Below are 13,780 nucleotides of genomic sequence, written 5' to 3'. Positions count from 1 at the left end.
CACATTTTCCTTTTTAAATTTTGGTTTTTTAGGGGGGAGAAATGTTCTGTTCCTTCAAGCATGATTTCCTTGTTCTGCTCACTCTCTTATGCAAGGATCTGTTAGTGTTTATGAGATCCAAATGTTAACAGTAATTCTGCTGGTTCTGAGGACCAGGTCTCAGCATGGAAGGGATCTCAGCTGCTATCTCCTCTAAGCCATACTCACCTCCACTTGAAGACCTCCAATGACAAAGAATTCACTGTTTCCTGAGGCAATCCATTCACATTTCTAGACAACTCTGGTTCTAAGAATTTTTTTTCTTATGCTGAGCCAAAGTCTCCTTATGTGCAATAGCCACACATTGTGTCCAGTTGTGTTGCTCCGAGGTCAAGCAAAAAGTCGAATCCCTTTTCCAAGTGTCAGAATTTAGGTCATCCAACTCCCGGGTCTGTGCTCCTTGTAATAGAGTATCAAGCACCCTACAGAACCCTCAGGAGTGACTTGATTTTAATTTCCCTGCAGAATTCATCTCTGACTCTCACCATTGTTAGACTTTCTAGAAAATCCTTGTACGAATATCTCTCCACTATAATTTGGGTCAGGTGTTTGGACATGAATAGAAATAAAAAAGAAGGGGCCCCCTGCATGGTCTTTCTTTTCTCTCATCCTGCTGGTCCCCTCAATTAACCCTGTCCTGAACTATTTGACAAAGAAGGAAGTCTTAAGTTGAAGGGTAACTCTTATGGCCTTGAGCCAGAGATGATGGACTCAAGTTCATCATGGACAAAATTGACAAAAGGATAATGTATGTTTTTGGACATGGTCAATGTGTGGATTTGTTTTGCTGGACTGCACTTGTTTATTGTAAGGTAGAGTTTCTGAAATAACTTTTTGTTCCTGGGAGGTAGAATTTGGGGGATGAGAAAAATGAGTGATAATGCTACGTATGGCAGTAACTGTGCCAAGAGGAAGTATATTCGGTCTGGTCTCTGCAGGGCTGTCCTGTAATTCTTCCTCTTTAAGAGAAAGATTTCTCTTACCCTTTTATTTTAACCCTCCTCCTCCCAAGCCCCTTCTAGTTCTCTGTACTTCATACAGTAAATAGTGGGGGCTCAAGGTCCCTACCAGCCCTCAATTTTATGGATCTGTAGAGTATTGCCCCAAAACCTTGTAACTACAGTAAGCAAACTAATGTACAAAGACAAGGTTTTATCTCATGGTGAACATGAATATAGAATTAATAACTAGATTAATAAAATAAAAAGACAATTCCCCAACTGGAATATCATATGATAGTGTATATTGTTTTCCCTCCTTATTTTGGAATGGGAAACCATGATTGTGGTCCTTTTGAAGGATGACCTTTGTTCGGATTGATTCTTTAGGAAAGTACCAGATATACCCTACCAATTCTCCTGTTGGTATTGTAGACAGAGGCCTCCCATGAAAGCCAGTGACAAATATTCAGGACCCAAATCTACTAGCCAGGAAATAAAAAGATCCTAAGATCTAGAGCTTGAATGAACCATTAGGCTAACCACTTAATCTTTGAGATGAGAGCAATGAATCCTAGCGAGCAGAAGTGATTTGCCCAGGGTCACAAAGGTGGTACATGGCAGAACTGGAATTGGAAACTAGGTTCTCTTACTGAACATCATTGACACATAGTTAGCTTCTAGAGTGGAATCAAGTTAGAATTATATTTCCCCTTCCCTCACCCCACCCAACATCTCTAGTGGTACAATGTTTACAGGTTCAGAAAAAAATTTCTTTTCTGCAGGAAGAATAGTTTTCAGTTTATACTTGCCAGGTTAGTTCCTTCCCACTAAAATCTGTTAACACAGAGACGACCAGAAATAGTAAATAGCAAGCAAATTCATTTACTTAAAAACAAAAACAGCAAGCAGAAATTGGAGAAATTGTACAGAACAGAACATACCAGAAAATACAAAATGAATGAGGTCTTCCACAGGGAATGATAAAAGATCTCAGCTCAAATCATGAGAGAGATCTCAAACTCATTTTTCACAAATAGAGCTGTGGAAAAGGCTTCCTTAGAAGGTAGCAAGTTCCCCCTTGTCTACGAGTCTTCGAGCAAGGTTATATGGCCATTTACTTGATCCCCTGTAGAGGGGATTCTTTTTCAGGGATAGGTGGCTTAGACATCTTCTGAGGTCCCTTCTGTGATTCTGTCAATTTGTCTTAATATCCCCAGTGCTTAGAACATAGTGACCAATTGATAAATGCTTATTGGATTGGATTGACAGGGTTAGTCTCATGTTCCTCAAGTCAGAATAGATTGGGACCTTGTAAAAGCAAGCACCTTGATGTACAGAGGAGGGCCTGCTGTACAGGTTCTTTGATCTGCTTTTCTAAAAGGAAAGGTAACTTTTGAGGGGTCAACAATCACTTTAATCAAGCACAAACATCATTCACTTAGTTCAGGGGGAAAAGTCAACACCCTGAACATCAGAGAAAATACAGAGAAATAAAGATCAACAAACAGGGCTTCCAGCTGCCTGACCATAAGCAATATATACATCACAGATCAACAGACAGATCCAACTGTCTAACCATACATACATAGTTACGAGAGAGAGAGACAGAGACACACACACACACACACACACACACACACACACACACACACACATACACGCACCAACATCGAAGTTTTTGAAGCCAGGGGGCTCCTTAGCAGCTTCCCAGAATCACATACAAACCTTCTTCCAAAAACTAAGCCCCAAAGTAAAACCTCACATCAGAGCACTTAGACATTTTTCAGAGGCAAAGGGCATCACAACCCTTGAGAACTAGTGCCTCACTAGAAAATTAACAAAAGATGTAGGCCTCCCCTAATCAAGCTTTCCATAACGAGCAGGCCCATTAATAGGTGGGAAAGATCTTGAATCTCATTAGCATTACAGACCTACAAATATGATTTCAGAAGGGCTAGGAATATCATCCTTCATACCATCCATCACAGTGAACACTAGAATTCTGGGGACCATAATTTGGGAAGTATTGGCCCAGATAATCTCTAAGAGACTTTCCAACACTAACATTAGTCCATCATTATCATTATTATTATCATGTTTCTTTGCTATATTTTTGTGAAATTCTGCTATTAGTAAATCTCTCTTAGGGTTAGTAAGAATTCTTCTTACAAATGCAAATAACCTTGAGATGGTAAACACATTGTTATCTACCACTGACATCTTAGTTAATTTGTTGAATGTAGTCAATATTTTCTATGTGACAAATGATTATGGTATAAGGAGTAGAACTCTGGACTTGGAATGAGGAAGCCCAGGTTCAAATCCTGCCTCAAACACTTACTTCTTCGATTTGAAAAGGCTACAAGCCAAGACCAAAGTGGAGGGAATGTTGGTGCATGATTTTCTGTGTGCAGATGGTTGTGTACTCAATGCAGACTGAAACTGAGATGCAACAAAGCATGGATCAACTCTCTGTTGCCTGTGCTAATTTTGGCCTAACAATTAACACCAAGAAAACACAGATGCTCCATCAGCTACCACCACACCATCCATACATGGAACCATTGGTTACATCAAACAGAGAAGTTTTAAATGCTGTGGATAAGTTCATTTACCTTGGTAGTATACTTTCCAGGGATGTACACATTGACAATGAGGTTGATACATGCATTGCCAGAGCTAGCTCAGTGTTTGGGAAGCTCCAAAGAAAAGTATGGGAGAGAAGAGGTATTAGACTGACTACCAAACTGAAGGTCTACAGAGCCATTATGCTGACCTCATTGCTATATGCCTGTGAAACATGGACAGTCTGCTAGTGCCATGCCAGGAATCTGAATTGCTTCCATTTGAACTGTCTTAGGAAGATTCTGAAGATTACCTGGCAGGATAAGGTACCAGACACTGAGGTCCTTACTTGAACTAAACTGCCAAGCATTCAAACTATGTTTCAGAGAGCGCTTCTCCAATGGATTGGCCACATTGTTCGAATGCAAAATGTATGCTTGTCAAAAAGGCTATTTTATGGAGAACTTTCATGGGGCAGGCAATCACATGATGGTCAGAAGAGGTGATACAAGGACACTTTCAAATCTCTCTCAAGAACTTTGGAATTGATTGTGTGACATGGGAGACACTGGCACAGGACCGCTCAGTATGGTATGCTCACATCAGAAAGGGTGCTGTGCTCTATGAGCAAAGCAGAACTGAAACAGTTCAGAGGAAATGTAGGATGCACAAACTTGGAGTATCTACCCCAACTGTTCACAGACTATCTGTGCCCAATCTGTGGTGGAGCATTCTGAGCTTGTATTGCTCTGATCAGCCACAGTTGGACATATTGAAAACTGACTTTATCATGATGATGTCATTTTGGTCCTCTTCAAGAGCAAAAGACAGCAACTACCACCAGATATGTGATCCTGGACAAATCATTTAACCTTTCTGTGCCTCAGTTTCCTCATCTATAAAATGGGGTGGTTAGACTCCATTACCTCTAAGGTCCTTTCCAGTTCTAAGTGTATGATCTAATACCAGCAGGAAGGGAAATTTTAAAGAGAGAGAAAGAGGGAGAGATACTACTGGAGAAGGGGCAGTGCCTAAGGAAGTCATTCTACATGGAGTCAACATTAAGACACTGGACACCCTGGAGAGAAGGGTACATGAAAGAGAACTAAGAAAGAAGCAAAGGAAACCCTACTTGACATACACAGAACTAGTTTTGAGAGTTGGGCTCAATCTGTGATCCCAAATCAATGCAGATATTTTTAACTTTATTTATAAGCACTTCTTTTTTGGTACTGTCACAAAGTCACAGGAAATAAAACTGGGAGGGACCTTAACAGTAATTTACTCAAATTCCATAATTTTTAGACAAGGAAACTGAAGCCTAAACAGTTCTAGCTTCAGATTCCATAGGTAGTATGGTAGCAAGGTCAGGATTGGACCCTGAGACTCCATATCCAATATTCTTTCCACTACACCCTACCATCCAACTATTTGATTTCTTTTCCTGAAATTAAGATAATTTTTCTTCTTAGTACAACTATAACCTTGACTTATTTTTCTCTCCCAGACCCAACAGACAAATCCATTGCCACACTATACAGGGAAGTGAACTTAACTATAGGTTAACAATCTTTTTTTTTCTGTATCTCACATCTTTTTTCTCTGTCAACACAAATAGGGAAATACGCAACTGTTCTAATAATAAAGAATGTGAAACTGAACAGTTTTATTGGACTTTCCTGCTATACATAGCTGTTTGTTGACCAGGACACTTTCGGTCATGGAAGACCAGTTGTGGTTTAGTAGAATCAACAGTGAATTTGGAGTCACTGTCCCAGGCCCAGCCCAGTCATTTACTAGCTATGTGACCTTGACAATGGGTTGGCTAGATGGGGGTCATAATACTTGCTAAGGTTATGTGTGTGTGACTCAAGTGAGATAATGTTCAAATTCTAAAATGCCATAGAAATGTCATGTCAGCTCTTGTTATCATTACACTGTTACTCTAAGAGTAATAAGCAGTTATTGTTCAGCTCCAGGAAATTCATAGATAGTCTTGCCCTAGATGGCAACGATGGTGTCTGAGGCATAGTAGCATACATGTAAGTCAATAGTTAGAATCTTAGAAGTAGAAGGTGACATAGAGACCTCTAGTCCATAACTCCCCAGCCCCCTCACAAAATTATGGGACAGTTGAAGTCAGATTGAACAGGGCCTTGAGTACTAGAAATGGTTGGAAATAAATAGTTTATTCAATAGACTGAAACCATCACCTATGCCTTTTATTTTAAAGCACTCTAATACATTTTCTCATTTGATCATCACCACAACTCTGAGCTAGGTGTGATCATAATCTTCATGGTAGAGGTAGAGACTATCACCTCATTTCAAGGAAGGTGCTACTGTCTACTGAGGTTGCCTTGAAACCCAAGGATGTGAGGATCATTCATCACTGCCTCTGAATTGTGTCATTTATCCAAAGGCACTTGCTTAGTGCCCTTCTAAGACATTTCAGGCTGTTTTCCCAAAATTGGTGCTCACATTCTGGTTGGTCTCCATGCTTCAAATTCCTTCCTTCTCCATTCCATCCTCCACCAGCTGCCAGTGACCTTCTTCAAATAAAAGCTGACCAAATCCTGAAGGACTCATGTTAAAAACTGTTATCTGCCTCCAGAGAAAGAACTGATATTGTCTGAATACAGAATGAAGTATATTATTTTTCACTTTCTCTACTTCCCTTTCTTCCTTTCTCTTCCTTTCTCTTTCTCCTTTCTTTCTAAGTTTTCTTGCACAAGATGACTAATATGGAAATGTTTTACATGATTGTACACATAACCTGTATCATACTGCTTATCAGGCAGGGGGAGAGTAGGAAGAGAGGGATAGAATTTGGAATTCAAAACTTAAAAAAACAACAAAAATGTTTTTAAAAATTCTTTTTGCATGTAATTGAAAGGAAAATTAAATATTTTTTTTTTAAATCTGACCATTTCACCATTCCCTTTACTCAACAAACTACAGAGGCTCCTGTTACTTAGAGGATCAAAAATAAAATCCTGTTTGACTTTTAAAGCCCTTTATAATCTGACCAATCCCTACCTTTCCAGTTATTTAATGCTTTACTGTCTTCCATGTACTTTGCAATCCAATGACACTGGCCTCCTTGTTGTTCCTACACAAGACACTTCATCTCTGTTCCATGACTTTTTACTGGCTATACTGATGCCTGGAATTTTCTCCCTCTTAGCCTTCTTTCCTGACTTCCCTGGCTTCCTTTAAGATTTAGCTCAAGTTCTACCCTCTTCAAGAGACTTCCTGGTCTGCCTAGCTACTAACACTTTTTCCTCTGAGATCAATTCCCATTAGATTGTCTATATCTTGCTTATATTTAGTTATTTACCCTTGAGGGGCAGGGCATATTTTTGCCATCCTTTGTATTTGCATCACTTAGCGTGGTACCTGGTACATAGTAAGTGATTAATAGATGCTTATTGGTTGACTAACTGTGGAGGTTAAAGGACTGCTGAAAGGAATACGGGTAGTGAGTAAGAGGAAGGATTCAAACCCAGGTCCTTTGAATCCTGAGCTAATGCTCTTTCCACTGTCTTTTGGTGGAGAGCGTGGCCAAAGGCCAGAATCATTGGAGAGAATGTAAATATGACTCTTCAGATGCTCTTCCCCTTTATTGTGAAACAAGCAGCTCTAGTCTTCTTCAGAAAGTGGTATTTCCTTTACCAGTCATTTCTGAACCAGTCATTTGGTACTACACATGAGTTCAGAATTCAATCAAAATTCATTTTAAAAGTCATATGTAATTTCCACATAACTTGAGATCAGATTAGAATTAGGACTGGAAAGGACCTAGTCTAACCATGTCCAGAATCCCTACACATGTCTCCATTGTACAGACAAAGAAACTAATTCAGCGATTTGCAAAATCTCTCAGGTATTAAGTAATAGGGCCAGAATTTCAATCCAAGTCCTCTGACTCGAAATCCCATATGCTCCAAGTCCAATAAGGATTTATTAAGCAAATCCTTCTGTGCAATGACTATGTTAGCTGCTGGGGACACAAAGACAAAATGAAAGTTAATCCTCTGTTCTTCTAAAGAGCTAAGAGGATATAAGAAGCAAAATGAGGCTGCTTGGAAGGCTCAGCCTTCAGAGGAGGGACATGGAATCTGGGAGATCTGAATTCTAATCCTGCCTTGGATACTTACCTACGTGATCATGGATAAATCATGTAAACTGTCTCAGAACTTAATCTGTAAAATGGAGGTAGTAATAGCACCTATCTCACCAGGTTCTTGTGAGGATCAAATGACACGTTACACATATGTCTTTGTAAACCTTAAAGTGCTATATAAACGCTGTTATTATTAAACAAGTATGAGTTGGGAGAGAACACCAAGAAGGGTGGAGTGAGGCACAGTTGGGGGATTCAGAGCCATTTCTCCTAAACCACTCTGCTCCGAACTTGGAGACTCCGGGTTTGCACGCAAGGCTGATTTGGGGCTTTTTGTTTATTTTTGCAGATTTCTTTCTCACCTCACTGCCTCTTCCCTTTTCAAGCTGTATGTAACTATATGTAAATGTATGTAAAGCATCTGCTCCCCTGAAAGACTGTAAGTGCCAGAGACCAAAGATCATGTGTAACCTGAGAACCATTTTTCCAGACATAGATTGAAATCGTGAACTTTTAAGTAAAGCTGGAAAGAACCAGAAGCCAGAATGATTAGAAACTTGAAATGATCAAAAATTTTTATCCAAATATTGAACTGGAAATGACTTCTCAAGAGAATTATAAGAATCATGAGATTAGTTCCCAGCCTGGTGGGGCCTGATATAATACACTGTTTTTTTTGCCACTGACTAATGAGGAATTGAAATATTTTACCCTGTGATCTTGACCTTCAGATTTAGATAGATATGGAAATGCCCCAAAGTATTATAGGTCATAAACTCTGCAGCTCACTGGAAATAAATAAGGAAATTGGTACATTTACCTAATCCTGGTATACATTCTCAGATTTAATTATCTTTCTTCAGTCATTAGATGAGGTCCCTGATGTGTTCAACAGAATATATGTAACTGTATGTAAAGAATAAACATAAAGTAGTACTGACTTATCATTGATATCCCCTCACCCTACCCTGATAAATCTCCAAGCTGGCAGCTTTGGAGTGATCTTTAAGATCTCTAAAAATCTCCAATCCTCTCCTGTTCTGTGGCTCTTACTTTGAATTGCCTCAGGCTTATGAATACTGCCTGGAGTTCACTCTTCTATATGACTTTCACATCATAGGTCAGCTTGACACCATTCTCTGTGTGGTTCTATGTGCATCTTATCTCCTCCAGTAGGTGCCTGCTCCCCAAAACATCTCATCGTCCTACTCCTCTGCTCAAAAAACTGCAGTGGCTCCATATTGCCTATGGAATAAAATACAAATTTCTTAAAGTATAATTTAAAACCCTCCTCAATCAGCTCAGACCTACCTTTTTCCAGCTTTACTTTATGGACTCTCTTCTAGGCAGCTTATATTTAACAAACATTCAACAGTTATTAAGCCCTGCATTGTGCTAGGCACTGTAGATATAATGAAAGATATGACACAAGTCCTCCCTTTGGAACCATTTGTGCTTTTTCTCTCCTGTAACAGTTCTTATTTAAGGAACAAATATTGCTGAGGATGACCACAACTTTGTTATCCATTAAAGACATTCTGGCAAGCTCACAGAATGGGTTGGACTGTACAAGGGAGATGGGAAATATACAGTTTTGCCTGGGGCTGGGGCTGGGAGGGAGTAAGAAATCAAGGTATGGGAAAGAGTCATGGACTGCCCTCCATACTTAAATCATTCAGTGCTTATCCAGTTCCTCATTCTTCATCTCAAAAGTGACATGGGCAATGTTGTCAGGAAGTTGAATTAATCATTGTGTTCCTAACATATTCTAGGAAAGGCAATAACACAACATCCTTTCAGGATACATTCCAGTTTCTTAAGAACATTTCCATTTGGAAAGTTTTTCCTTGTGTCTAACCTTATTCCTTTGGTTATGGCCATTTAGGCCCATTCCCTGTTGTGTTTATGTAGATAGATATGAAGTCAATCAGTTGGTTAGTCAATAGTATCTATTAAATGCTTACTATGTGCCAGACGCTGTGCTAAGCATTGGGGTTACAAAATAAAGACAAAACCCATCCCTGCCCTCAAGGAGCTTATATTTAAATAGATGAGACAAATGGGAGAATCACTAGGTACATACAATAGAATAGATGGCGGGTGATCTGAGAGGGGAAGGCACTGGTTACTGGGAACATCAAGAAAGTCCCTTTGCTAAGGGTGGACTTCGAGCTGAATCTAAAAGGAAATCAGGAAAGCTAAAAGACATAGATGAAGGATAGCAGGGTATTTTAGGCATTGAGGAAAATGAAAAGGCAGGAGAGCAGAATGAAGTGTTGTGTATGAGGAACAACAAATAGGCAAGTGTAATAAAGTAAAAGACATCAGGCTATGTAGAGCTTTAAATGACAAAGATTTTTGATTTGATTCTGCAGGGAAGAGGGAACCACAGGAGTTTATTAAGTAGAGAGTGGTTAATATGATCAGACCTTCTCTCTAGAAAAATCATTTGGCATATAAGTGGAGAGTTTGTTGGAGTGGGGAAAAATTTGAAGTAGGGAAATGTATCATAATATATCTGTTGTACTTTGGACCTGAGCCAGAGTGGTGACTGTGAGAGTGGAGAAAAATGGATGTATACCAGAGACATTGGTAAAGGTAGAAATGACAAGATTTGGTTGAATGGGAGTGAGAAGTCAAAGTGGACTTTGAAGTTGCCATCTTGGGTGACTGGAAGGATATTGGTACCTTCAACAGTAATGAGGAAGTTCAAAAGAGGGGAGGATAGGAGGAAAAGATAATAAATGTTGTTTTGGACATTTGAGTTTGAGATACCTATAGGACATCAGTTTACAATGACCAAAAGTTGGTGATGTGGGATCATAGCTGAGGAGAGGCTAGAACTGGATAGATAGATAGATCTGGGAGTCATCTGAATATATGGGTGTTACTAAGATCACCAAATGAGATAAGTTAGAGGAAAAATAAAAGACAATCCAAGATAATGCCTTGGGGGATTACCCCCCCCCCCCCCATTAGTAGCAAGGATGGAGAAGATACACATTTCTACAATGAGTGTTCCGCCAAAGCATTATTCTGGATTGTCTTTTCTTTTTCCTCTATACTACTGATGAGGGCTGAAAAGGGGGTGTGAGACCCCTACAAAGACCGGGGTACCAGGGGCAGGTCGTCTGGAGAAGAATTCACGAACTCAACCATTGTTGAAGTCAAGGTAAAGATTTATTATACTTTTCAGCAGGCAGAAGTTCTTAGGGAACCTGCAACCTTAAAGGGGTACAGGGAAAGTTTGTAAAGGATATTCTATAGTATCCCTCGTGCCAAGTATGCTAACTAGATGTTTTGGGGTGGGATTAAGAAGTGATTAAGGAGTAGTGAGTTCTTAAAAAAACATGCACTTTTGGTATCTACTGCACAGGTATTTTACCCAGAATTCATCAGGAAATAGCCCAAGGGGGTGGGGGGGGCTACATGGAGGTGTGGTTTTAGGCCTGAAATGTTACTAAGTCAACCAATGATTAGGGCTGACCAGGAAAAACCAGGCTTCTCTCGTCAATGTCTTATCAGACAAGATTAATATGAGGGAGTATAGGTATATCTAACTCTAGGATACATATGATTGGTCAGTGAGTAGTAAATGTCGTTATGACCCAGTACACAGCCAGTTCAGTACACAGCTGGTTCAATCTAATGAGTTCAATAGGTGCAGCTGGCTACTATAGCAGGAAGGGAGATAATGGTTGTTGCTAGGGCAGGCTGTGTCCTTGAGGGAGAAGCTGCCTGAGATAGCATTTTGAGGCTAGGGAGTGATGTGATTTTTTAAAGAGTAATGTGATTTTAGAATTGGGGCCCAAGTACATGCACCTAAGCACCCCATCACTACCTCACAATGGAGAAGTAACAAGGGAGATTAAAGAGAAATCAGACATGTAGGAAGAGAATGAGGAAAAGCAGCATCATGAAAACCTAGAAAAAAGTGAGAGAATCCAGGAGGGGGTGATGAGCAGTGTGAAATGCTACAGAAAGGTCAGGGAGCATGAGACTGAAGAAGACTTGACAATTATGAGATAACTGACAACTTAGGAGAATCTAAATCTTGGTATCATTTTTATTTATCATCTTTCATTCTTTCCATAAAAGGAAAGCAAAATTTCTGAGAGTAGCTATTTTCTAGGATCACAGAATGTCAGAATTGAAGGGGACCTTAGAAGATTATTTTCCCAGTGAGGAAACTGAGGTTTACAGAGATGAGGTGACTTGTCCAAGGCACAAAGCAAATTAAAAATTAAATTAAACTCCTTGAAATTCTAGACTAGTTGTTAACAAAATCAGGAAGGGCAGATGAGCTGTACATAGATGTAGAAAGTGAGCAGCAATGGCCCCAAGAACCTCAACTTCTCTCATACTCTGAGGCTACCTTCAGGCAAAGAATAAAAGCAGTGAAAGCCCAAGCTCTTGGCTATCCCTCCTAAACTGGTCCTTATAAAATGACTCTGGACATATGTTGATAGGAGGGAAAGCAAGAGAATCAGATGATACTTCATTGTGGCAGAATGGTTAAGCTTTAAGGAAGTCTGTTTAGTATGGCTGCCTGATAGTTTTCCCTGGTCTCTGTGTTGCATATCCTTCTGGAAAAGTTGAATGTATTGGACCATATCATGAGCAGTATTTCATCAAAACAGAAAACCACACTGTTGTGTAATAACATCTTTGTTTTAGAAAGCTTGCAGTAACTGTGTTCTTGACAAGACATTCTGTGACCTCTTTAGTTCTCTTAGGAGTGTCTTTGGCCATAGATCACAGGACCCTTGAAGTCAGAAATCAAAGGACCCGAACATTAGTGTACTTTCTACTGTACCACACTGTCCCCCAAATACTAAAATGGATAGAGTTAAATTTTTTTAATTTTGCCAAAGTTTAGGGTTTTCATTCAAATAAATTAATAAACAAACCTGATGATCTTTTTAAAAAATTTGTCTTTCTTTTTTTATTTTTCAGGTCTGAACCTGTGACCTCAAGAGCTGAAAATTTTATGATTTGTCAGATTCAAGAGACTTAGTTTCCTACACCTGCAGCTTGCACTTTTCAAAAAAAAATTGAACAGCATGGCACTTTAGATTCAAACCCACAAAAAGTTAGCTGAACCCTGGATAATGGCAAAAGCATAGTACTAAACTTCTCCAGTTCTTTGATATATAGCCTGTGTCATGATGTTTCTTGAGTTTATTGATACCAACTGTCATAAAAGTGCTAAATACTGCTGGACAGTAAATAGCAATGCTATCCTGGGTATTGCCCTTTTTGTTCAATTAATGTTTATTTGGGTTTCAGTACTTTGAATTGAAAACCCTGCTGGAGGCACTTCTTGATTACTGGTTGACTTCTCTTCTGGAAAGTGTTAGGGTCTGTGGTCCCTGGTCCTAGTCTGAGGCTCTTTTCCATCACTACTGGATTGAAAGAACAGAACCATTTTCCCCAAATGTATTAGAAAGGACAGATTTCAAGAAGAATAGAGAAGAGTTGGCCTTTGCTCTTATATAGGAATTGAAAGCATGCCAAAGAGACTCCCTCTGCTGGGAAAAGGGTAATATTTGATCTCCTCCATAATCTAAGAATTACTTGAATTGTCTAATTCAAGTTCTGAGCTCCACGACAGGGAACCAACGAGCACAAGGTCACAATGTACACCTAGTAACTACAGACCTTCTGGGGGCCCTCTAAAAATATTCTACTAAAGAGCAAATATAGAAATATGTAATAGTCCTCTAAACTATATAATAAACTTGACTTAAATTAAAAATGCCTATAGCAACTTGGGTCTGTCGTTATTCATTGTTGAAATCATGTATTTATGATTGCAATTTCTCCAAAGATAATCCTCATTTTCCACCCAATTCTGAATATTGACTGAAAATATGGAAGTGTTCATGTGGAAGCCATATCTAATTTGTCCTGGGAGGGGGGGGTTAAGTGAAAAGATTAATTCTATTGTAGTCATTTTGAGTTTGAGGTATCTATGCTATAACTCATTTGGAATATCTAACAGGCATTCAATTCAAGAGAGAGAGAGAGAGCCTGGAATTCAAGAGAGAGGCTAAGTCAGGACACGTAGATCTGGGAATCATCTCCACAGGGTTGATAATTGAACCCA

General features: G+C 39.4%; 1 protein-coding gene across 2 annotated transcripts in view; it reads left to right on the top strand.

The window, feature by feature from the left end:
* Positions 1–13,441, top strand: part of PDCD1LG2 (programmed cell death 1 ligand 2) — a 56,966-nt gene extending 43,525 nt beyond the window's left edge. For both annotated transcript variants that reach the window (XM_072597197.1, XM_072597190.1), the window contains one exon: positions 12,628–13,441. In XM_072597197.1, the coding sequence (XP_072453298.1) occupies positions 12,628–12,641 (14 nt within the window). In that variant the 3' untranslated portion in view covers positions 12,642–13,441. The remainder of the gene's footprint in view (positions 1–12,627) is intronic.
* Positions 13,442–13,780: the final 339 nt, after the last annotated feature.

This window comes from Notamacropus eugenii, chromosome 1 (genome assembly GCF_028372415.1).
Source record: "Notamacropus eugenii isolate mMacEug1 chromosome 1, mMacEug1.pri_v2, whole genome shotgun sequence".
Lineage (NCBI taxonomy): Eukaryota > Metazoa > Chordata > Mammalia > Diprotodontia > Macropodidae > Notamacropus > Notamacropus eugenii.
This window is presented reverse-complemented; position numbering and strand designations above follow the sequence as displayed.